Genomic DNA, 25,837 nt, shown 5'->3' on the forward strand with positions numbered 1-25,837 from the left:
ACACAAAACCAAACAAAAAGCAAAAGACGGGGCAAAAAATGCACATTGATGTTAATTATTTTGGCAGTTGAATGCAGCAGCCAGCCAGCAGCAAGGCATAATGTTTATTTTTACAATTCTCCTTCTTATTGTGAAATGGGCGCAAAGTGCATATTAAAATGTCAGCCAGCAGAGAGGACAAACTGAAAGCGGCAGGTTAAGAAAATATTAAAAAAAAATATATATACAAAATAAGATGCGCAACTTTTCAAAATTACCAAAAAGCCAGCGTTATTTTTCGCAAAATTTGCCAAATTCGGCAGAAACACAAGGCAAGAGCCACAGAATTAAACGACACAAAAACCGGAGAACAAATAAATAAACAAATTCAGTGCGCTCACTCAGAAAAGAGTCGATTCAGCAGAAAAAATATATGAACCAAGCAAAACCGAAACGCTTTTTGATGCAAGATATCAAGTTGTGTCTGGAGGTAACCTCCTCCTCGTTGGCTGCCGAAGCCCAAAGCTGGCCAAGTCAGCTGCACTGGCCAATGGGTTGGGCCCTGGCCAAAGTAGACCCATTGTCGACATTCATCTGTCCGACTGTCTTTATGGGTTCCGACGGCGGCCCAATTAACCCTTATGTCTGATGGAAACATCCTTTAAATTGAATTCCATTTTGGAGCAGCACTCATAACATGACAAATGAAGTGGAACATTAAGATTAATCGCTGTAGTCAGCAAATTATATTAACAATATAAATTCAATGGCATGCAAAATACTCTATGATTAATGCTATATAACAAGAGCTATTTATTCCCGTATAAATAATATATTATGTAAGATTTTTTTTCGTTTCTAATAATTTTAAAAGCTTAAGTTTCATATTTACCAATTCAATTCACTTCCCCTCAACACTCGAATTCTTAAGCATCTTAGAAGGTCGCTTGACCCATATGCATTTTAATTAAAAATGGCTGAAAATGCATTTCGGCCAACAAGTTCTCGCCCAGTACTGGGTTAAGGCATTCCTTTTGGCTAGTCAAAAGACAATCCGACAATGTCGTAACTTGGCGCTAAGTTAAGCGGCTATGAAAGCCAGTTACTCCACCTCCCGATCGTGTCGCTTTTGTGGCCACTTGGCCCGGTGGCAGTTCCAGTTTTTAGCTGTTTTTTTTTTTTTTCTTACTTTTCTGCAAGAAAAAATACAAAAACAGAGAGCCAGAGGAACTGTAGTCTCCGCTCATCAATTGACAGGTAACCGCTACGCCTTGGACATTGATATGATTAGCGACTTTTAATTTAACGCTTCTCTGAAGCGCGTTAGAGCAGCAAGACCTCGGATGCATTGCTGCCTATGACTCCTCCGGGCCAGATCAGATCTGTTGCTTGAGTTTGCATTTCCGCAACCAGATGCAACACAAAGTAATCGAGTATACGGAGTCGCGTAACTCCGAAACTCTGGCCAGTTCCTCCACGAGTCCAGGCTCGGCTCGAGTCGTAATTTGTCAGCTTTTAGTAATAACTTTGGACATTTACCGTAAGCGACAGCGATCGCGATAAGTTTTCAACCTGTTGTCTTGGGGCAGCCGGAGCAGAGCAGAGCTCTTTGCTCTCCTGGAGCAGATAAAAGACCAGATAGCCACGATCCACCATCCAGCCTCGATCCCCGGACTTGTCCACCAGACACTTTTCGAGTCCGGACTCCGCGCCTAATTGATTTTCGCATGCGACGTGACGGTCTGCCTGCCTTTCGGTATTTTCGCTTGGGATTTTCTTATTTGGTGGCATAATTATTGTCATTCATAAATTGTGGGCTCGTTATCTATAGGCCAGTGAGTGAGTGGAGTGGCGAGGACTGGAGTGAGGTAAAGTGAAGTGGTTTGGTTTGGGAGATAAATGTGCAAATGATTTGCCAACTGCGATTTATGCCACAACGGCTTTTTCTCCACAGCCTCTTTCTCTCGCTTTTTATGACCACCATAAAAATGTTCCACGAAGCAGCTCCTCCAAACTCCACCAAAAACTAAATGACAAGATTTTCGAATTCGCTGGCGGACCAACTCCACCCGTTGATATATATTTGATAATTTCATAAATGTTCAGCAGTCAAAAGAACTGGCTTCGTGCGGTTACTATTACTAAGCCAAGAACAAAATGAAATGTACACCATTACCAATTTGTAAGCTTTTTGACCAATACAATATTGACCCATTTCGGTCTAACTTTGTATATAATGTGTTGCAACACAAATGGTATAAACCAGACTGACATTTTCAGCAATCGAAAGTGCAGAAGATTATTCTGTTAATCAATTTCCCTTTCTTTCTTGCTGTCAGCCTATAATTTGTGCCCTACGAAATGATTATAGCATTTGCTGTGCGAAAAAAAGACAACCAGTTTGTATTACTACCCACTTTTTAATGTCGGTTATCGCTGAAAGCTCATCGCGATTACACAATTCGCTGATCAGCACAAAAAACCGAAATTGCAATTGCAGCAGCAGCAACTGAAAAACTCCAGACTCCGAGGGTTAACATTTTGTAAATATTTGCTGCTGCATGTGAGGCTTTCTTATTTATTGAGTTCGCTTTTTTGTCCGCTCTGGCCGTCGTCTTGTTGTCTTGCTGCATTTTGTATTTTGGCCGCAACTCTTGTTAATTTCAATGTGAAAAAGAAGTCAAGTGAGGTCGAATCTGGGTATGAACATTTAGTCGTTGGGGCTAATAACAACAACCTCGAAAAGAGTCTGCGACCCATTGAGGTGGGTGAGATGTTGTGGTTTTTTTTCTTCTTGCCTGAAAACTTTTGAAATTGTTTTCTGCTTGTTTTTGCGGCTTGTAATTGTTGTTATTATACAATTTGCAAAAAGTAGCAAAAAATGCCAATAACAATGTAAACTGCTAAGCAACAATAAAATTTTACAAGCTCCACCAGTGGCAAGTTTTTTGTTTTTGTTTCTTTTTTTTTTTTTTGGTGCACTTCTTACTGCATATTTGACATTTCACTTGTGCAGCTGGTAAGGTTGCAAGTTGCAACTGAGGGGTATCTAGACTTTTATTTGTTTACTTTTTTATGTGAATTTCAATGATATTTTGTTGAGATTTTTCATGGCAAAATATTTCAGATTTTTGCGATAGATTAAACGAATAAAAATTGCAACAATAATAGCGACAGACTCGAGGGTCTTTGTTTTGTTGTTGCAGTTCCCTGATTTATTGATTTTCCAAGCAGATAATGTGTGATTTTTCTCATAGACTCTTGCAATTGCAGTTGTTGTTATTGTTATTGTTTCCTAATGTGAGAAACTTGTGTGTCAAGAGAGCTTTACCTATTGTTGCATAAGCGGGCGCCAAAAAGCCCACTGAAGCCCCCACCGAAACCCAACTGAATCCAACCGAACTGAACCGAACCCAGCCAACCTACGACGACGCCGCTGCAACTTATATCTTATGTGAACTCCAAAAGGCGGTCTTGGCATGTTGAAAAGAAGAAAAATGGAATGAAAAGATACAGAAACGTTTTAAACAGGCTAATATGACAAAATTTTCAGACAGCTTGTCTACTGAGTTAAATAGTGGGGGGCCCTACAGTCGAGGGTGGTCTGAGTATTTTGCGATAATGTGTTGCCAATTTAACTCCTGCTAAATACAAATCAGGTGTTTAGATAAATATAAATACAAGATCTTAGTATATTGATATAAACATTACGTTCAATAAAAGAAAATAAGTAAAAATTGAATCCCCTACAGCCAACTATCGTTTTAATCTATAAATACTTTTATTTTTTTCGTCCGATGGGTAATATATACTTCATTAAATATACAAGCCTTAATTTAAAACATTACTTAATAATTAACTTTTCGAGTGTGTGCAGGCAAACTTTTTGAACGCCCCTCGCCACCTGCAAGGGGGAGTAACCAAAGCTGTTGGAAACTATCTTACCCTGCCTGCAGCCAAGTAAATTAAGCATCGCCAAAAGCCACCATAAAAGGTAATTTGCATAATTTCTAATTAAAATATTTTTTAAAACTCCCAAGGCAAAGACGAAGAGAAGGCAGGCAAAGTTCCATTCGGTTTCAGGTTTTTTTTTCCCTGTTCGGAAAAACTCTTTTGGGCGTCTAGATAAAAATTTAAATTAATTTAAATTTGATTTTTATAGCCATTCACCTGCAGGAGAAGAAAACGAGCCGACAAAAGACTGTCCAAAAAAAAGGTTAAAGTCAGCCTATGCATTCGTAATTAATTAAATCGCTTTGAGCCTGATTTTTTCGCTTTTCGATTTCAAATTAGAGGAGTGGCATTTAAAGGGGCGGCGGGGAAAGACTTTTCTTTTTGTCAATTATTTGAAGTGGGAACGTGCTGCGGCAATGAAGTGAAAGTTGTTTCAATATCGAATCAAACAGTCTTCGCTGGAAGTGAAAAAATGAAGTAATTTTTCAGTTAAAAATAGAAAGAAAATAATAATACGAAAATACATTACACAGTTATGGGTTTCTCTATACATTTAAAATATAAAAACTTGTTACACTTTAGTTGGGTAAAAAATGCCGGGTTTACAATGAAAAATAATAACAAAGAGCTGCGGCCCGATCATCATCACTTCACCTGTTTTTCGTTTATTTCTCATTTTCATTTTCTTATTTGTTCAATGCTATAATTTCGATTTTTTTTAAGCAGATCCCATTGATAATGATCTTGCGCCAGTCACTCATCCGAACTTGACTCGTCAGCCGGTTTTCGTAGTGTTTTTCATTGTGTGATCGACTTTGTCCGTTTGTCAGTCGCTCAGTCAGTCCGTCAGTTTGTCACTCTGTCAGTCTGTCAGGTGTATTGAGGCATTCGAAAATTGTATCGAATTATAGACCCGAACGTATTGTAATCAACTTGACTCTGGACTCGAATGCAAAGATCATAAAGGAAAATATGGTATGTATGGTATCAAGAAAAACTGATTAGGTATGCAAATCTGGATAATCTGTGGGGTTTGGATTTGAAATTTGTAACTTCACTTTTAGTTTATTGTAATGTTAGTTTTCATACTACAGGTGAGTTACCAATTACCTAATAAAACTCGGATTTAATGTAGTTTAAGGCTTTCATCTCTGACATCTCAATGAACCTGTAAAATGTTTTGTAAAAACTGACGTAATTAGGGTATTTAACCTTCGTCGGTAAAACGTTTCAACTTTTTTTGCTGCCCGGCTCGCCATAATAATAAGCGCCCATTTTTTTTTTTTTTTTTTTTTTTTTGCAATGCAACACAATTTAGTACTTCTACCTCTCCGCCTGAACCCCAATCTCCTGGCTCCGTTTATAAATCATTTCTCCGGTGGATCAGCAATTACAAACACATGGCAGATGTTTAAGACTGGGCGAGTGAGAGAGAGAAAACCCCTGATTTTGATTACAATCGTCGGATAATGGGTAGATACGTACAGATGTACGGCTACAGACATATAATTTAATAGAATTGTTGTAAAAATGTTTACCCAGTGCGGTTTGAGGTTTGCGTTTCGATTGCATGAGTTGCTTCGCTGCGAATGCCGATATATAGCATTCAGTTGTCAGTATACTCAGCTTTTATTACGGCTAATGATAATGCTATATGGCATGAGTATGAAATTCCAGATACGCATACGAAGGTTGCTTCGACTGAGGAAAAGTCCTACACGATTTGCATGTTTAACGGCGGTTTCGCCGCTCCAAATATGGCCAAAAGCGTATCTGCCGACAATGGTGAATGTTGTTTAACATCCTACGATTATTTATTATTGCCACTTGAGACAATAAAGTCAATAATTCAATTGCACATTGTATATTGTATGCTGTATGCTGTATATTGCACACACGTGAAAGTGCAGCGGCAGAAACATTTTGGCGAAAGGCTCGGCCACAAAAATCTAATTAGTAATGCATTAGTGAGCCCAAACTTGGTGAATCGGGAAGTGGAAAATTGTAAATGGTAACAGTAGGTCTTATTATTTTCCTATTTTCCCGGCCATATTTGTGCCGCATTGATATCCAAAGTAAAAGCTTAAATTCTCCGAAATAAAAAACTCAACTCAATCTAAAAGTTTCAAGCCGCATTTAAAAGAGATCATTGATCAGTGGGTGTTCCTCCATAAATGGGTCATGGCTATATCCCTCCTCCTACCCTTTATAGCCATGTCTCTCTTAACAATAATTGTACAGCTGGGGGCTCCTCATTACACCCGCCATGACACACTTTCGATCGTGCCAAGAGATCGTGAAATGGGAGCACAGCTTTTGTTTAATAAAACTCGAATTGAAAACGAAATGAAATGATTGATTGATTCAATGACAATTGAAAAAGAGAGTAGCCAGATCTGTGATAGCGGAAAAGAGGCTGAACGAAGTGAATTAATGAGATCTAATACGACATTGATGTGATGTTCTAAATAAATAGTTTTGATGGTAAAGCCAGCTGAAGCGAATGCATGAAAATGGTACAAAGAAAGTGCATTTGATTCGTTTTTTTTTTGTTTATCTCGGTAAGGGAGTAGGGCTTAAGCTGGATGGATTATTACTCCTATTTCCCCAGTCTTAATCTAGTAATGACATCATTTGAAACCACTAATATGATGGCAACCATATAATAGTTCCCATTTCAATTGGAATAGATTCGATTTTTCTAGATTACATTGCCGTAACTCTCTGAGAACGTCTCTATCGTGTCTGCATAATGACAAGCCACAAAAGTGAATGAACAGAGAGTAAAAAAGTAGGAACCAAAATCATTACAATGCCCAAGACTTGGGCTTTCGAAAATGCCAATGGAGACGCACCGGGCCAGGCGGTCGGTCGCCAACACAATGCATTTGATTGAATAATGAAGCCCAAGTAATGGCAAAGCCAAACAACATCGACAGAGAGACACACCACATACCAAATAAAACCCGATTCCAGCTGAATCCAAGGCAAAACGCACTCGTAAGCTTGGCAAAGGAAAACAACACACGGGCAAAAGTCGAATGATAAACAAATGCAGACATAAAGAAAAAAAAAGAGACCAAAAGAAAACATTCGAATACAAAATAGAGTAGTTACAATTTAGAGGAAATTACATAACATTAGGCATGAGCAGTTTGAAGCAGCCGCGCGATTGTTGGTTGGGCAAGGCAAAAGTCATCGCGCGAATTAATGAAGTGGAAAATAAACAAATTCGTATAATCTACGGCAAGCGGGGGAAAACTCGAGTATGGCAGCCTAGTTTTCCGCTGCTTGCCGACAAGGTTGACGGAAAATGAAATTAGCTTCGTAAACATACAGAGACAAAAGGCGATGACAATTTTCCAAAAAGGTTACATAACTCTACCTCTTCTGTCATTAGGGCTTCCGACAGATATTCCATTGTTTTTCACCGTGGTCACTGGCCCCCTAATGGGGTTTTCGGTGGGTGGCGATGGGGGGCAAGGTTCGCCTGGTTGTTCTGGCAAATTACCTAACAAATTGCCAATGTTACACTTGTTAACTCGTTTCGATTTGCTGAGCAAGAAAGTGAACTCCAGCGCTGTAACAAAGACATTTCGTGCGGTAAACAATAAGACTTTTTTTGTTGAAAAATGGTGTGAAATTAACATTGGGATTTGAATGAGAAATGTTTGAGCATTTCTTTCATAAGCAAATCAAACCAACATAAGTAGTTTATGTAAAAACATTTAGAAACCACTTAAAAATATATATTATAATATAACACTACAGTTTACATAAGTATTTAGTTTATTCTCTTCAGATTCTTCAGGCTTAGCTTAGTACTTATAGCTTATATTGTATTGGAATTTAAAAGATTTGATAAAATAAATAGAGTCTTATATAATATTAAAGCTTCAAGTTGGCCGACGTTTTACTGATCATTCAGAACACGCAATGGAGTGAGGCATTTAGAATTGAGGTAGACTCTTCAGTTCTCAGCTTTCTTCAAACGCTTTTATTGCTTAACGCTTTGCCACGGCGATTCTAACTGTCATAGACAAACCGAAACGGGACGGAAATAGGCAAAGAAATTGAGGGAAGAGTGGTGTAGAGTGCTTGGCGGGTTCTCAATGAGTTTTACAGTTAAATGTGTTTATTTTTTCCATTATAATTTCTTAAAAATACGAAATGGGAATGGGTCAGAACTCCCGCTCCATTTTGACCACGTGTGCTGCTGGCCGGGAAGAAGCGAAGGCCCCTGACTCCAAAATCACTTGCTACATGCCCCTCCCTTTCGACACGTTTTACTGATCGTGCCAATAAATCACCGCCTTTTGTCGCCATCTCTTTCGCATTTCGGCTAGCCATCCCTCTCTGTTTTTGCCTGCTGCCAGCCAAAGCCAATAAATCAAATTGCAACCGTCAATTGCTGTTAATTTCCTTGGCGTTGCATGAATGTTTTGAATTTACTTTTTATCTTTTCATTTCTGTTGGAAATATATATTCGGACATACATTTTTCCACTTTTATATGTGTCAATATATAAAATGCATAAATTATTTATTGCAAAAAAGCAAAATGTCATAAGTGTCTGTCCATGTGGACACTGTGGGAACCTTTCAGTTGATATTTTCTGCATGAATTGGGTTTGGTTTTCTTTTTTTTTTTTTTTGGTTTGGAACCCTCTCTTTCTGCGGCTTGTGTTGAAATATTTCGTCGTTTTGTTGTGTCAATTGGCGGTCTATGTCTATAGTCCATAGCAGATAGATCGTTTGGACACTGGAAACCCCAAAAGAGGCCAGCTGGGCGGTTTTGTTAGTCATGAGGTCCAGGACCCGGAGAGCTTGTTGTAAATTTTGATGTATTGATTAGAGTAGGTTCAAAGACCCACTTCCCCCGATTGACCAGGGGGTGAGAGGCCAGACTCTGGCAAAGACATAAATTCAATAGTGGCCTAATGCAGTGAACGGATGTAAAAACCATTTATTCTCGAGTGATTTTATTGTGCATAAAATGTCACTTTGTGTCAACAAGTTTTCGTTCTTTTGTTCAGCTGTAGGAGATACTTTTGTAGAACCACTAATACATATAATTTATTTTCTTCCCGAATCAACACTTTCTTCTCACTAAAAAAAATAGGAAATTCCCCACAGTTCTATTCTTAGAGCAGCTCGTATTAAAATTAATTGCTTCACATGTACGGGAAAAACCTGTTAGCGCCGCTCTGGCCGGCTTTTTGAGCCCTGAAACGGCAACAAACAAAAAAGGTCAGCACTTTATATTGACCCAAAAAAAGGCAACAAACGAAAAACCAAAACAAAAAGCACAAACAACATGTACGCCAACGCCAAGAAAAGTCAAGCATTTCTATGTACTTATATACAAGTTTTATAGCGGCAACAAACTTCGAGATTCCGTTGATAATTCTCAGATGTCTGGTAAAAAGGTCATTTAATAGACGAGGGATCAGCTGATAAGAACTCGATGTCGTCGTGGGTTTTCAGAGGTCTGCCCGGCCATTTGAATTCAATTGAATTAATTTGGATTTTATGGTTCATTTAGATGGGCCATTTTCGGGCGCTAATTGAAGAGCCAGATCCGATAAGCTCGTCCGTCCAGATGTGCGCTGGGAAAATAAATAGAGCACCCAACTGACTTCAATTTGAAGAGGGAAACAAGAAATTTCTTTCTCAAGTGTCAACACAGATAACGGGGCTTTCGTGGAGGATCAATTACAACCTGTCAATCAGCGATTATATTTGAAATGTTTGGTTGATGCAAGTTCGTGTGCTTGGGAAGTTCAAGGTTTTGATAAGCATGATAAAGTGGGTAATTTCGAAAGTAATGACACTTGTAAAGAAATTTTCATGTGATCGAAAGTCCCTTAAAATTAATTTTCCTAACCCTTAATTTTCGGATCGTAAAGCAAGCCCTAAAATTCAATATTTTGGCCAGCACGCAACAAAAAGCCATCAACAAGAATTACCAGAAAATGCACGTTTATAAAAACACCTTTCAAGTGCAGAACACAATCTTGTCTTCGTGTTCTTCGGAGCAATTTTTCAAGAATTTCGCATATTTTGGCATGAGAACCGAAGTAGGAAGAAACCTTATGAACGAACATCATCACCTGGAGTAATCATAAAAATTTGCATAAGGAAAATAAAGCCTGTGTGTAATAACAGTAAAAATGCCTGAAATAAGAACAACACAAGACCCAAAGAAAACATGAAAAAAAGTGAGTGGAGTACATAATAATAATATAATTTTCTATAATAGAACTCAATGTGCCGAGTGAAAGAGATGGATAGAGAACAAACGAGCACAGCAGCAACTGATTGAGGGAACACAACAATAATAATAACAACATCAGAACACACACACACGAGACACACACGGGACAAGTTCAACAACCTTTTTCTCTGAAGGAGCCTGTGAAGAAAATCAACAACAGAGAGACAGCACACAATAAAAAAACAAGGTGAATAATACTGATTATTAACAAAATTTATTTAGTATAAAAATAGTACAATAAATACTGCGAGCACTAAGAACTATTTCTTTCAATTATCACTTTCAATCTTACACATTTTTAATTTCTTCAAGAAGATCTTTATGATCACTGACCAGTTCCTATTTATTCTTCTAACTGTTGTAATAGTTAACAAATTTGAATTAATTTAAATTTGTGATTAGCCCTATCTTTTGTATTTCTGTGTAGAAGAAGAGAGGGAGAGAGCAAGATCAATTGGGTGGGGGAGACCCGAATGGGGCGATTACTTCACTCACACCATGCACTCGGGGCATCCACATCCACATCGATGGTGATCATCGGGAAGAATTTCAAGAAACTCAAGAAGTGCAGGAAGAAGAGGAACAAAAATGAGGAGAAGACTGGGCGAAAATTGCCCACAAAAGGGCGCCAACAGAAACCACAATAACAACAACGAAACGGTACCTCGAAGAGAATCTTGGAAATTTCACAAATCAAATCAATATAATTGTTTTTCCCTACTCACTTTCCAGCTGGATATTGATATATGAAAGGGATAGATGAGGGCTACAATTACCTAGTAAACATGAGAAAAAATATCTACAAACGGAAGTTGATTCTTTTGTTCTTGTACCGATTTAGTTGAGTAAAATGATTTTAGCCTTTATTTTTACCTTCAGTCCGCCGGGTGCGTACTTTCTATTTGCAAAGTGCGGAAGCCGTGTTCGCTATCAGCTACACAGATATTAACTCTTGGATTGCCTTGCCCTAGGTTGTCAGTCATTTGCATTTGACGATGATTGCGCCATGAACCGTTCCATGAGTACTCATTCACCACTCATTCGCACTCACTTCAGTCACATTTCCAATGACTTTTTGTCCGCCGACTGGCGCGTGCAAGAAATCGAAAATGACTGACAAAATATATTTTCATATTCAAATCAGTTGTCCAACTGCTCCATCTCGACTGACAAACGGGCTGCACCTAGACCTTGTCAACGGGTTCGGTTCGGTAAAAAAGACCGATCGCAAATTCAAAAGCCAAACTTCTCCAATGCGCGGTTCAAATTGAACGCAAAAAACAATGAGAATTGATTCGAAAAAAAAAAATCAATTCAAGCTACCATTGCGCAAAGCAAAACATATTCAACGTGCTTTAAGTTTAATTTTATAAGCGTAGTTTAATGATTTAGGAATAACGACACACAGATCTAAATTTTAAAAAATGTGTGTACTAAAATTTAAAATTCATACAAAATCTAATTGTATGCTTATACTATAACTTTATAAATATTTTAATTTGCAACATTTTTAACGAAATAACATTGTCTAGTATTCTAAGTTCCTCGTTTATATATAAAATTTTCTGTCTTTAATTTAGTTTTAAGCCTTTTCAGTGTATTTCAAGTTTCCATTTAACAAAAGTGCTACTTTTTCATCTTGTTAGTGGATTTTTATATTGTTTTTTTTTTTTTTTTGCTACTTCTCCTATTGCTCGAACAAGCCACTCAAGCCATAATCTAAACGAATTGAATGGAAATAAAGTGGGCCACACACACACACGGCACACTGCCACATTTGTCAACTTAAATGAAAATGAATGAAACGCAATGAAATGTATCGAGTGTGTGAGTATATTTGTTGTATGTACAACCGCATCAAGTCAGAGGCCAAGCCCACCTAACGCCTCAAAAGTGAGTTGGAATTGGAATTTCTGTGTCAGACTCAACCTCAATTAGGTCTGTCATTGTCGAGCCAAGAAGTGATCATGTTAAATGCAAAATAATTTGATTAATTAAATTAAAATTACTTAATTTGTGTGAAGAAACATATACGAGGTGTGTGTGGAGAGCGAGCGTCTGACTTTCACACGAAATTCAGCTCAGCTGATGAAGCGACGACATTAGCCCAATTCGCTTTGATGATTTATTAGATTTTTTCTAGGTTCTGTAAATTATTTTTCTGCTGCTATTTCTTTATTTTGACCGCTTTGGCAGCAGCAAAAAATTAATTTCTCTTCTTTTCTTTCGACGGAAGTGGGTTAATAACTGATAACGCTGCGAAAATGTAAACATGACTAAATATGAACGTGCAACTTTGCGGACAAAATGGTTAAACAGTAAAATAAAAAAAATATCGCGTAAATAACTTGATTTTATTTGACATTTAATTTCCGGCGAGAGAATAAACATATACATTTTACGTTGCGGAAACACAACTTCTTATGGAGTTTATGGAGTATAATAAATCCATATAATATATTTAGTTAGAAGAGAAAAGATTGAATGATAGTTGATGAATCTGTCAGCGATTAGTTCTACTTCATTGATTTATTGCAAACAATCTTTTATTGTTTTACATTAAAAGATACATTATAAGATTCAGTAGATTTAAACGATCAGTTAGATAAAAAAGATTTTAAAGACCACCTAGGTTTTGTGACTTTAGCAAAAACCTTTAAAATATTTGTCAGAACAATGGTTTCATTCATTATCCACAAGCAATTAGCATAAAGCTAAAAATACCTTTGTTTACAAAAATAGTCTTCCACAGGCTTCTCGGATAAGCGTAGAATATTTTATGACTTTTCGTTTTCGTACATACCTGAAACGAGAACAAGAAGAGAAACGTAAAAATAATTTAGTAAGTAGATGTGAAAACTTAGTAAACGTGTTTGAAAGCCCCTCGGCCAAATAATTCTGCGGGATGGAAAGAACTGACTAATCACCATATAACGCCAAACACATCATCAGCATCATCAGTAGCATCATCACCAGGTAAACCCGTAGAGACAAGCCAATGGTTCTTATCTTAAATGATTCATAATTGTGCAGAAAGAAAACGTGTTGTTTCCTTTTGTTTTACGCTTTTTGGGGTCAAATATTTGCTTTCGAAAAATATTGTTATTTAAACTTCAACAACAACTAATTATGCCCCGAAAATGCCTATTAATGGGCACCATGATAAATGGTTTCGGATAAGGGGTAAAAAGACAAATTAGGACCGCAATTTGCAAGTCGGTAGTTAATTTTTTTTTTTGCTTCTCCGAGTTTTTGGTTGCGGCATGCCCCACATCACAACAATCGCACTCGCAATCTAGCTAGCCAAATATGGCCAAACAAGAAATATATCTAAAATATCTTTAATTAACAGTACAAACGTACAAATTATGCAAGACGTGCTCAAATATGGCAAACACCTAAATATTTCATGAGTTGATAAATTGCACGCATATCGCCGAGCCAAAAAATGCCACAAGCCTCAGACACCCGCAAACAAAACATTTCCGTACATACATATACATACAGTATTTGCGCTCTGTTCTGTACATGATATCTGCAGGCGAAGCTCGCCCATTACCAAAGAGCCCAAAAGATACAGATACCGAAAGCTTAAGCCAAATCGGCAATTCCACAACAACCCACGTACTGTGGGAGGCTAGAAACAAATCGAAGACAAAACATAAACATTGCACATGGTGGTGGGTGACTGACTTGGTGGAGCAGGGCTTATCGGGGAATTGGGTGGTTCGATGGATTTGGTGGCTTGGTGGTTTGGTAGTCCCAATACAAGTACACCCACCCGTTGACATCGGCACAGCATGCGGAATCCAAATCTGTTTGGTAAAATGCATTTTTCTCGAGTGCATTTTATTTTTCTGCCTGCAGTTATGTTAAATACTTGAGCTGCGAAAATTGGACAAAAACAAAGATCTATATATCACAGTCTTTTTTGCATTTAAATTATTATTTGTGGGCGGAAAAGGAAGTGAACATATGGGTTGATATATGAGTTCTAATTGATGAACATGAGATGGCTGATTTATTTGTAGTTTTAAGTTACTAAGCCGCAATTACTACTATGTTATATAATATATTATTCAAGCAATGTCATGGTAAAATGAATATATTAACTGCTGAAACATTGTATGTCGGCTTTTTAGCTATTTTAATTACATTCATATTGAATAAAACCCCCTTCGCTTCGTATTTTGAATCCATTGTTTCAATTTCTCCCATAAAAATATCTGTATCTTTGCTCCATTTAAACGCCTTCCTTTCCGACTTTAAGCGCTCTTTTTACCGAGTTTCGATCACTCATCATTTGCATTGCAGCCGCCACAATTTACAGTAATTGCAGACTGAAAACGCTCTTTTTTTGGGCAGCAAGACAACAAATTTATTTTATTTAAATGAAATTCCCCCGAGGGCAATGGCGGCGTTGTTTGCTATTTTTTATTCATTTTTTTAATGCAGGGCGCGGCTTGAAGCTCGGATTTTTGCTTCATAGGGGGCTGTGTGTTCAGGGTGTCTGCAGAGAAGCGAAATTATCATGTCCACCTACGTAATTTAGCATGTGTTGTTGCCGTTGTTGCAATTGATAAAATTATTGGTTATAAATAAATGCTTTTGCCATTGTCGTCGGCAACGCGGAGTCTGGGCCTTGTTCATTTTGTCTATTTTCGGGTATGTAATTGCCAATTTTTGAGGCTTATTGTTTTTGCCCATGCTCCCCTATATGAAGCAACTCTGCGTATCAATTTTTCTTATTTTGGGACTGTCTGGGCAGGTCTGAAATCATAACAAAAGATCTTCAAACTTCCATTGTTTCCAAAAACGACGTTTCCAAGAAGCTCATGAAAAAAGAACCCATGCCAAACATTTTACGCACAAAAAATCAAACAGAGAGCAGCCAAATTCTAAACTGCCAAATAAATGGAATGTATTTTAGATGATTTATCTAGACGCGCGGCAACAACACACAACACAAGCTGAGGAGAGCATAAAATTGAATCTTCTACCTGGAAGTGTTAAAGCTCCTCAGCTTTATAGGCCGCACCCGGTTCGCTACCTCACCTGCCCGTGGATTCCTATTGAATTTCGACTTGACTCGACTTCAACTCGACGCGGCTCGATCACCTTGACCGCACACCAAACACACACAAACATACAAAAAAAAAACCAAGACACAGATACTGAGAGACCGAGAGAGAGAAAAAATTTACATATCGCCATTTGCCACGGCCCCAAAACCCGAAGAATCTTAAAAAACGAGCTGAGCTCAAAGAAGTACGGCGATCGAAGCTATAAAAAGAAATTGGCATGGCGAATTTACGCTTGGAAAAGCCAAAGAAAACCCATGAAAGCATCGAAGATAATCATAATCATTAAAGTTGTAAAGGTGAAATGGGAGATACTAACAATAGATTTACTGATATGCATAAGCATCTTAGAATTGAAATGAAAATCAATGCATATTAATCTTATACTTAAGAATAATTTTTTAATAGCAAGAAACTTGCACTTTATACTTCCATTCATATTCTAATCTTCTTATTCAAATTACGCTTAATCATTAAAAATAGCTTTTCATGCATCTTCATTTTACTCGTTTGCTTTACAAGATTAATTAAGAAACATCTGATTCGATTTTGGAGTTTCCTTAATATCATTCCACAATAATAACTCATTAATCAAAACTTTGGTCGCAATAAAAATCTTCTAGCTCATGGCTGATTGCGATTTGTACACATTTTGACAGGTGAGTTTTTGATTTATTAGAGCTGTCTTATGTTTATTCATGAAGCGCACAGGTATTTTTCACATTCAGTAACCCTCAAAAAACTTGACTAATGCATACATAAATATTTATTTATTTCGTTTTAATACGAATTCTGAGTTAGTTATACAGGAAATTAGCATTTGATAGTTAATTACAATCGCTCGAGGGGCGGATATTTTTTTTTTTTTTTAAATCGGCACATATTTTCGGTTAGCCCGTTTCGGTGCTAAAATATGCGCACCAATAAATATTTGGCCAGGCAATTTACAATAATTGCGGCGACGGGAGGTGTGGAAATGTGGAATTATGGCATGCAGTTTGGACCGCGACGGGTCTAAACTAACGATTTCTACCCAACTCTGGCAAAGCTTCCGATATCGTGCAAATTACTTTCCAATTAAACAGCAATTTCAATGGTCGAGGAAGAGAAAGAGTGGAATGGCAAAATACAGGTTGCAGTCGTGGCAAAATCATAATTATAAACTAATTTGAAATCAAGATGCCCTTCTCAACACGTGATTATTTCAGGAAAATGCCAAGTCGCGCTGCCCCATCCCCCCAAGATCTTCTGGATCGCCTGAATCTTCCACGGCCTCCGTCTTTATCGCTGGCAATCTAATGGTGTTTGCCCGGTGTTACCCCTCTTGGGTTACCTGGGTCTTATTATTCCAGCTCTCTTTCAAAGCAAAGAACCGTGCCCAGGGGCAGGTGTAAAGATGCCATAACTCAGAAGATTTCGCAGCGCGCCATTTGAACTGGAACTTGGGCTCCAGCCCGGAGTTGGATAGTCTAGTATTGTGTCTTGATTGAGTGAGCCCGGCGAAGAGAATAAGAATTCAATTATGCAGCAAAATGTCACATGGGACGACTGGCGAAGGGAACAATGGACGGAGGCAGTGCATCTCTGCCCCTTATCCTCTGGCTCTTCCTTCTTCCTTCCCTCCGGCTGACGATGATGGCTGATGTATGAAGTGGCAAAATCGCTGCAGTGAGGCAGCAACAAGTGAATGTGCAAGTTGGGGATCTACCTGGACTTCTTTCTTAGCCAAATGCCGAGACTGCGGGGAGCAGCAGTAGATGGATGACTGGATGGCATGGCTTGGAACTGCCGCGGCTACTGAACAGAATTAGCTTTCAATTTGAGCAGCAGCAGGAAGCAGGGCTACGGCGAATAGATTGTGCGTTTGTGTCTTGCCACAGTGGTCAAAATTAGATTTGCGAAAATGAATTAAGTGGCAAATTCGATGATTAATTTGTTACCAATTTGAGAAATTAGAAATTTTGTATTTATTTGGTTTAATACATTAAAATTAAGATATTTAAAATATTAAAAAAAGGTTCTTAGCAATTGGCTTTCCGATTGATTTGTAAATAAATGCACCTCTTTCGAATTCGCTGAAAAACGATAACAGAGCTTTTCCCCTTATCTTATCCCACTGTTTTCGAAGACCTGAAAAGCCGACTTAATTAAGGCATAGCGCATAGATAGAATAGGTAGACGAAAAAAAGAAACAAATAAATAAAATGACGCCGCAGCGGAAGATGTCGTCGGGAGTTTATAAACTAAACTCTTGAGCTCAAACTCGATCTAAGGGGGTCGGATCTCAACTAAATCCGCAGATGGGGCTCTCTATTCCACATCTTGGTTTTAGACTCTTGCCGAGATTTCAGATTGTTTTTATAAGGAAATCTAATAGCTAGGACTAGAGATGAAGCTGAATCTAAAGCAGCCGCGAGTTGAAGCTGTTGGCGTTAAGAAGTCGATTTGGTTTTGCTGCTGCTGTAGATGTTGCTGGTGGAATGAAATGGAATGATTGATGATTTGTTGGCTGTGTATCGCGATAAGGTTGGTGGGCCCATTTGTTGTTTGCCCCCATAGCTGAACAAAGGCAAAAAGAGCGCCAGAGATTGGAGAAGAAGCAGCCAACTTTCTGGGCATTGTCTTCGGTTACCTCTGCTCATGTTTTTGAGCGACAGAGAAGTTCGTGCTGATAATTGTGACACGGCCCCATGCAAAAAAGAAAGACAGCGCAGAATCGAGATCCAAAGTGCAGAGTGACTGAAGAATATTCAGACGATGCCCCCTGCTAATTGCAACCACAGACAGGCAACTCCAGACAGACAATAAAGTACAAATAGCAGCAACAAAGTTAGTTAGATAAGCTCCACCAAGCCAAGTTGGTTGAATTCTTAACCTATACGGTGATCCGTAGATGCTCTTCTGTTCTATGAATATCTTGAATAATTTTATAGGTGTTTTCTCAAATACAAGCACACACAAAAAGCGATAATAACTTGTTGAATGTTTTGTAATACATTTTGTTCGGAATGTGTGTTGCAATATCTTATAACAATTAATATATTAAGATAACGACAGAAACATAGAACATGGCAGAGCACATATACAATAGATTAGATCCAATACTACTCCAATAACCAAATCCAGTATACAATCTGGTCAAGGATTTTGACTTCACAGCAGGAGAGTTGACTCCTCTTATCTGGTTGATGGTGCTTAGAATGCGCAACTGCCAACTCTTCGGTATCTTGCAGACTGTCTACTGCAGGTGAATGTATCTTCGAGATACGTTTTAGTTTCCTTTACTTATCAGGCCTTTAGCCAGTTCTTTTGTTTTCACACTTGCACAATTGTATGCCTTGGCCTTATCGCTTCGAAGTGTTACCTTGATGTTCAACAATGCAACTAACCAACTATAGATTTAGATAGCAACGAGATGACCCCAAAAGCGATCGTGGATGATGCAGGTGACTGGCGAGTGGACGGGTTCAATGCACTTGACTTGGCTGGGTGGCATATACACAACTAATTAACCTAGAAAAATGCAAATTTCTGCAACACACCCACTTCACATACCTATGTACTTAGAAGGGGGCTCCGACAGCTGGGAACAATTTCTAAGCCAAACAATCAATCAACGTTGGTTGTTGGCCACTTGAGCACGTTAAGACTGGAAACGAGGATACACGAAGGTATGTACATATATATGCTATAGGTGCCGGGATGCATGTACAGGATGGGTGTGCAAAAGTAATATTTATTATGTGTATACTTCTCTGACAAACAACACAAGAACTTGGCCGAGGCCCAGGCCCAGGCCAAGGCACACTGGCAGAAACCGAGAACTAACTATCCTCAAAGGGCCAAAGGGGAACACGCGAGACCGAGAGGCCGAGTGATTGAGGTCTATAGCGACTCCACTGGAGACCTGGAGACGGAATACAGACGCTATACAGGATGGTATGGGACTCCCAGAACGGGCCTCGTCGTCTCCTCTCCGATGGCATGCTGCCAATAGCTCGATAACACCCCGGGGACCAATTGAGATCTTTTTGGTGGGATAGGCAGGCACCTAGGACACCGATGGCCAAGCGTCTAAGACAAACAGTGAAGCAGAGAGGTTAATACAGACAAAAATAAGGAGAATCACAGACAAATACTCAACGGGGGCACACAGCTCGAAAATGACACCCTATGGCTAACAGTGAGTCCATTTTGGTTAATTCAATTGATTTTAAGCGCTTTTGTCATAAAATATTTTAAACAAAAAGGTGAGGAAATATTTTCTTATCTACAAACTATAAAATGTTATTTCTTAAACTTAAGTTAACTGTTTTGTGAAGGTTTCAAGTCGTTAGACATTGTTAGTCTATTTGTAAGAAACCATATATTTTGCAGCTTACAATGATGCAATAAATAAACTATTTATTAGTAATTTAAGAACTTTTCGTATTAATTTTTCAACCCGTCAAATTAACTTGTCTATGGTTTTTATTTTTTCGTGTCCCTTGGCCCACGGTGTCCCATGCCAATTGTTTTGCCAGACAAATAGACGGCCACCAAAAGCAGCAAAAAGTCCACAATTACTGCCTATAGGTTAGACCTCTTGGTGGGGCAGCAGCTTTAGTTTTAGTCTAAGTCTTAGTGGGGTGCCCAGTCACGCGCCCGGTCCAAAAATGAAAAAAAGGCCAGCAAGATGAGATTTTCTCGGGGTTATGGGCTGGCTGGCTGCTTTTTGGCGTTTGGGGCCACCAGAACCACGAGAAATGCTGCAAGCCTTTGACCTGACCTGTCAACATGGCACAGCCCCCAAAAAACACGAGCTTCATCTTCTCGAATATAATGGGTTCTGAAGTGGATGGTCCCTGTGCTGATAACTACAATGTTCCGCTCCATTGACTTGACAATGCATTCTGACATCCGTTTTGCACCTCGTCGCTTTTTCTTGGCCTTTGTTTTTGGTTTTTTTGTTGTTATGCGCATTTTCCTGTCTGTGTACCGCCAACTACAAAGGGAACCCCTAACGATAGGTGGTCCTATGCCATGCCATCTCGTCCCATTCGATCCCATGGCCAGGTAATCCGAGAGCCGTGTTAGGGACGCTTTTGCCGGCTTCATTACCCTTCAGATCGGCGACAGACAATGCAACAATTATGGCCCAGCATTTATGCACTAGTCAAAACCAAAGCAGAAGACAGGCGAACATGGACACTCTTCTGGAGAGCAAGAAACAAAAGCAAAAGTGTTGCTAAATTTAGAACGACTGCCAAGTAGAAAAGAAAATCTGTGGGCCTAGTCGGGGTGCCAAGCCTGTGAGGTCTGTCGGTTGAGTAACCGCAAAAGGGGACCGCTGGAGGGGCATCTTGAGGGGCATCTGAGGGGAACTGACTGCTGCCGACGCCTTCTAATTGCCGCTCGACGAGCGGAAGCCAAGAGTTGAGTTCTATTTTTACATACATATACATATTAGCTGCGGAGCAACTGCATCCACAGGAAGGGGGAGCCAAATGTGGAACACAGTGAACCGAAGGAGTGCGAAGAACACACGCTTCCCAGATTTGACTTTAAAATGTCTGCCGGCGGAGGGGTTCCTTAATGACAAGCGTAAAAATAGTTTCTAAGGTTTTGCATTCAAGTAGATCCAGCTGAAGGTTTATGTATATTCAAAGATTCAGTTTTCAAATCTTTTCAGTACAATGCAAGTTACATAAACTTATTTCACAATAAGCCCACACCTGAACGCATTATAGGAAACAGTCGAATGGTTTATTAGTAGGGGTGTTCGACCTTAGATCTGCCTACTTATGAAAAACTTACCCCTGCTTTGCTCCACTTCCTCATCCACTTCCCGATCCCCGCCACATCCATCGACTTGTTGACACAGTTGTTCTACCCACTGGCTATTGACTCAAATGACTTTCACACTCAAATAGTAAAGTTTATTTATTTTCTTCTTTGTGAACACTCAGCTCCAACGCTTCACTCAGCTCGGGGTAATTCAATATTGTAACTCGAGCTATTTATAAATTAGGAAATGCTGCCAGGAACAGCTAAGCCAACAAATCGATCAACTAGTTCTCCAGTTTATGGATCATTTACATACCCCCTGCACTCCGTACTATCATTTCTAGATCTATTCTCAACGAAAGGCGACATTTTTCACGGCTGTCAAGTGCTGTTGGCCTCCGGCCTTTTCAGAGGGTATTTCACTATGAGTTCTCGCTGTTTTTTTTTTCGGGTCTGTGACTTCCTCAATAAATGGTTAACAATACAACACAGTCGGTCGGTGTGTGAGCGTTTTGTGCTAATTTCATGGGGGTCATTCTGGCACTGTTTTTTAAGATCAGTCACGCAGTTGAAGTTCCGCCGGCTCACGGACACATTTGAAGCAGTTGGAAAACAAAAGTTTGATTTCTACGCGCTCTTAGCCCACAAAAAAGCAATTTTCGCCTGAGGCCAAGCTGCGCTAGAAATCTCTCGCGTATCCGAATCATTTTTGGGTGATCAATTAAAAAAAGAGCCATTCCAATTTGGCAAGCGGACAAGCGGCGAGCCCGAAATTGGTTTTGACAATCGCATAATTAATTTTCGCAGGCTTCTCGAAAAACCAGGCACTTGTGGTCGTCAATGTAATATATCAGAAAAACAACTAAACGGAATAATAAAACATTTGTCGACCTATAAAACTGCACAAAATTGCCTGTCAACTGAATTGAGAACGAGAACGGCAATTATAGAATAACCAGATAAAAATGTATTGGGGTCAGTTGTGTAAAAATACATTTTCACAAAATTATTACGAAACGAGAACAAAAATTGTAAAAATTAAAAAAATGATTTTACGGGGCAAGCGAAACAGAAACAGGGCAGGTTAATAATAGATAGAGAAATGTTGCACCTAGCTAGGGATACAATCCATTTAGATTTTATTTAAATCTTTATATTGATTTCTATTTAATTTTTTAAATTATAAATTGAGTCTATTTTGAGTCAGCATATTAAAACTAATACATTCATAATGTAACCAAGTGCAACAGCGCTTCTTTTTCTTCCCTATCTCAACTCTTTCATTCTTAACACTATCTTAATCTCCTTAAGAAATGAGATTAGATATTGTCGGCCAAAATGATGCTTAATCTTGGATTTAATCTTTCGACAAGTGTTTAGAAGTTGTTGACATATCTTTCCCGCTGTTCTTCAACCACCTTCATTTGCATAGTTCAACGAAAACTCCAACTTTCCCAATGGCAAACTAGTCTTCTGGTTTTTATTTTCTTATAGTCGGCTCAGTTTCCTTCGCTCTTTTACGACAGCGATTTTATGTTTATTAAATACAAATTCCAAAACTTATCGTGCGGCTTATAAGAAAGCAGGTTGGCCTTTCAGCTCAGACTTCAAGGCGGTGTGAGCATGGTGTTTTAGTTCGGGGCGTTGTATAGTATTGTCGTAAATTTTTTGGTAACCCAGCCCCAACGCAGGTAAACATTATAAACGATTTTCACTTTTTTCTTCTCGCTCGGTCAGTTGAGTCCAGGTGGGTTTTTTTTTATGTTTTCTATGCTTTGATTAGTTTTTGTTATTTTAATTAATTTTCGGTGGCATTTTATTTCGTATCGTCATTTTCTATCCCAAATTCTAAGACTACAAGACTACTACAGTGAAACGAGAAAGCGAGAGTTTTTATTTGTCGCGCCGCAATTTTGTTTATTGTTTAAATGATGGCTGTCTTCTGGCGATTTTTGTAACTTGATTGGACGAAAGTTTCAAGATTAGAAGATGTTTTTGCCCGTGGCAAACGATGCTTTAGGTCATACTAATGAATTAATCTTGGTCAAAAGCTATGTTTCTTCTTGGAAAAAGTCTTTGTAATCAAACTAAGTTCTGTCATTTTTGAAGCTCAAAGAAGCTGGGTTCGGAAAAATCGAATTTTTGAAATTTAAAAGCTGGAATCGTTTGCCCATTTTTTGCCCATGTTTGCCCACCAATTAGTTTTTTTTGCCCACGTCCAGTTTTTGAGATATGAATTTTCGAAAAAGTTCGAGAATTTTCGAAGATCAAAAATTTCACTTTTTTCAAAATTTTTTTTTTAATCGCAATAACATCGTTTGCCCACCCTTTAGAATTTTGAAATTTTCGAAAATTTTCAAAGATCAAAAATTTCACTTTTTTCAATTTTTTTTTTTTAAATTGCAATAACATCGTTTGCCCACGTTTGCCCACCCTTTAGAATTTTGAAAAAATTTATACTTTAGAAAATATAAGACATTCAAGTTTACCTCGGTCTCTTTGCCCATCCTTTAAAATTAGTTTATTTCGTTTGCCCACCCTTTAAAATTACATTTTAACGTTTGCCCACCCTTCAAAATTATTTTTTTTCGTTTACCCACTCTTAAAAATAAAAAATTTCGATTGCCCACCTCTTAAAACTAAATAATTTCGTTTGCCCATCCTTTAAAATTAGTTTATTTTGTTTGCAGACCCTTTAAATGTAATTTTTTGGGCAAACGAAATTTTTTAGTTTTAAGAGGTGGGCAATCGAAATTTTTTATTTTTAAGAGTGGGCAAACGAAAAAAAATAATTTTGAAGGGTGGGCAAACGTTAAAATGTAATTTTAAAGGGTGGGCAAACGAAATAAACTAATTTTAAAGGATGGGCAAAGAGACCGAGGTAAACTTGAATGTCTTATATTTTCTAAAGTATAAATTTTTTCAAAATTCTAAAGGGTGGGCAAACGTGGGCAAACGATGTTATTGCGATTTAAAAAAAAAATTGAAAAAAGTGAAATTTTTGATCTTCGAAAATTTTTGAAAATTTCAAAATTCTAAAGGGTGGGCAAACGTGAGCAAACGATGTTATTGCGATTAAAAAAAAAAAATTTTGAAAAAAGTGAAATTTTTGATCTTCGAAAATTTTCGAACTTTTTCGAAAATTCATATCTCAAAAACTGGACGTGGGCAAAAAAAACTAATTAGTGGGCAAACATGGGCAAAAAATGGGCAAACGATTCCAGCTTTTAAATTTCAAAAGCAGCTTCATTGAGCTCAGTTTTGACCATGTTTACCGATCAGATTATGCTGTCTTATTTAAAAATGTTTTAATTAAAATTAATGATGAAAGTCCAGTCATAGTTCATTAATAAGTTTAAACTGATATGTCTGCGAACGTTCTGCATTTCTAACTTTCTCACTGCTCAACTGAAAAATGTTAAAACTATAAAAATATCTATAAAATGTGTTGTTCACAACTAAGTTAATCCCAACAAGATATATTTCCAATAAATGTCTTCCAAAACCGCAGCAAGATGCAGAAGAAGCCTTAGATGAGATGAAGAACCAAATGGAACTATAATTTTTGGAACAAAAGAATAACAAAGAAAAGCCAGCACAGAATTGGAAACTAAATAAAGATTTATTCAGCACACACAAAACTACATTTATCCTATAGTTTTACCGGGGTGGCTTCCCTCAACTCCAAGTACAGTAAATATTCATTAGGCACTTTATCTTAATTTTGGGCAAGGTGTTAACAGTTTTAACAGAAATCGAAGAGAACATCGAACTAAAATTAGGTAGTTGTTTAGAACTTAAAACAGTTATAGATAGTTATAGACCACTGTTAATTTAGAAGTGTAAATTAACAACATCCTCTATTTTTTGTATCTAAAACTTGTCCAAAAAGGTGAAAAATCCGGAACTCACCCTATTGCATTCCAAGGCGGCGGCCGAGTGCTCCTCCCGCTGTCGAAAACAGTGGCTGCACTTGCTCTTGTTGAAAATGTTCGGCGTGAACTTGCGGCAGTCGGCGGTGCGAGCGTTTGTTGTTGCTCCTGCCGCGCCTGTTGTTGTTGGTGTGGGTGGTGCCGATTTCGAGGGGGCGGCAGGCACCGTTGTTATTATTGTCGTGGTTGACATATCGCTAGTGCGCTGCTGCGTCGGTTCAATAAAAAACCAAAAGAGTGGGGAAACTTGCAGAGGAGAAAGAGAGTGCGGAAATGATGGTACTTTTATAGTTTTCGCAGAAATGGCATGGCTATTATTTTAAACTCGATTTGTTTTGTTTTTCGTTTACTTTTTGGAAGGACGCGAAGTTACGTTAACCAAAACATTTGCTTGTTTTTGTTTTGGCTCTAAAAGCCAGCCTTTCTTAACTATCTCGCACTTCAGAATTTATCAGCTCTGATAAACTTCTTATTTTCGGGTATTTGGTTACACGCTCAGCGAGAGAGCGAAAAAGAGAGATGGGGAAATTATTCAATTTCGCTTTGCACTTTGATTCTTAGCTTTGGCACACATGCACACAATTACGCACAAAAACACACACGGACGCCCGCGTAAGCCCAACAAATACACATACACTCGCGCACGCGAGAACCAGAGCAGAAGTTTGGGGCTTTTTCTTCTTTGGCCTTCTTCGCCGCCTTTTGTTTTGTTTTTTTTTTTTTCTTTCGTATTACTCGTATTTTTGTTGTTATTTTTAGTGGTATATTCGTCGACCCGGTATTATTTGTATTATACTCGCGCGGAAAGCGCGCTCTTTTTTGAAGCACCGTTCGCGCACGCTGCTCAAA

The 25,837-nt window shown here is 38.4% G+C and overlaps 1 protein-coding gene across 2 annotated transcripts in view; it reads right to left on the reverse strand.

Moving 5' to 3' along the window:
• Positions 1 to 25,837, reverse strand: part of LOC6611291 (protein outspread) — an 89,354-nt gene extending 63,517 nt beyond the window's left edge. For both annotated transcript variants that reach the window (XM_032727773.1, XM_032727774.1), the window contains exon 1: positions 24,969 to 25,837. In XM_032727773.1, coding sequence (XP_032583664.1) covers positions 24,969 to 25,181 — 213 coding nt within the window. In that variant the 5' untranslated portion in view covers positions 25,182 to 25,837. The remainder of the gene's footprint in view (positions 1 to 24,968) is intronic.

The sequence above is a fragment of the Drosophila sechellia genome, chromosome 2L, assembly GCF_004382195.2.
Source record: "Drosophila sechellia strain sech25 chromosome 2L, ASM438219v1, whole genome shotgun sequence".
Classification (NCBI taxonomy): domain Eukaryota; kingdom Metazoa; phylum Arthropoda; class Insecta; order Diptera; family Drosophilidae; genus Drosophila; species Drosophila sechellia.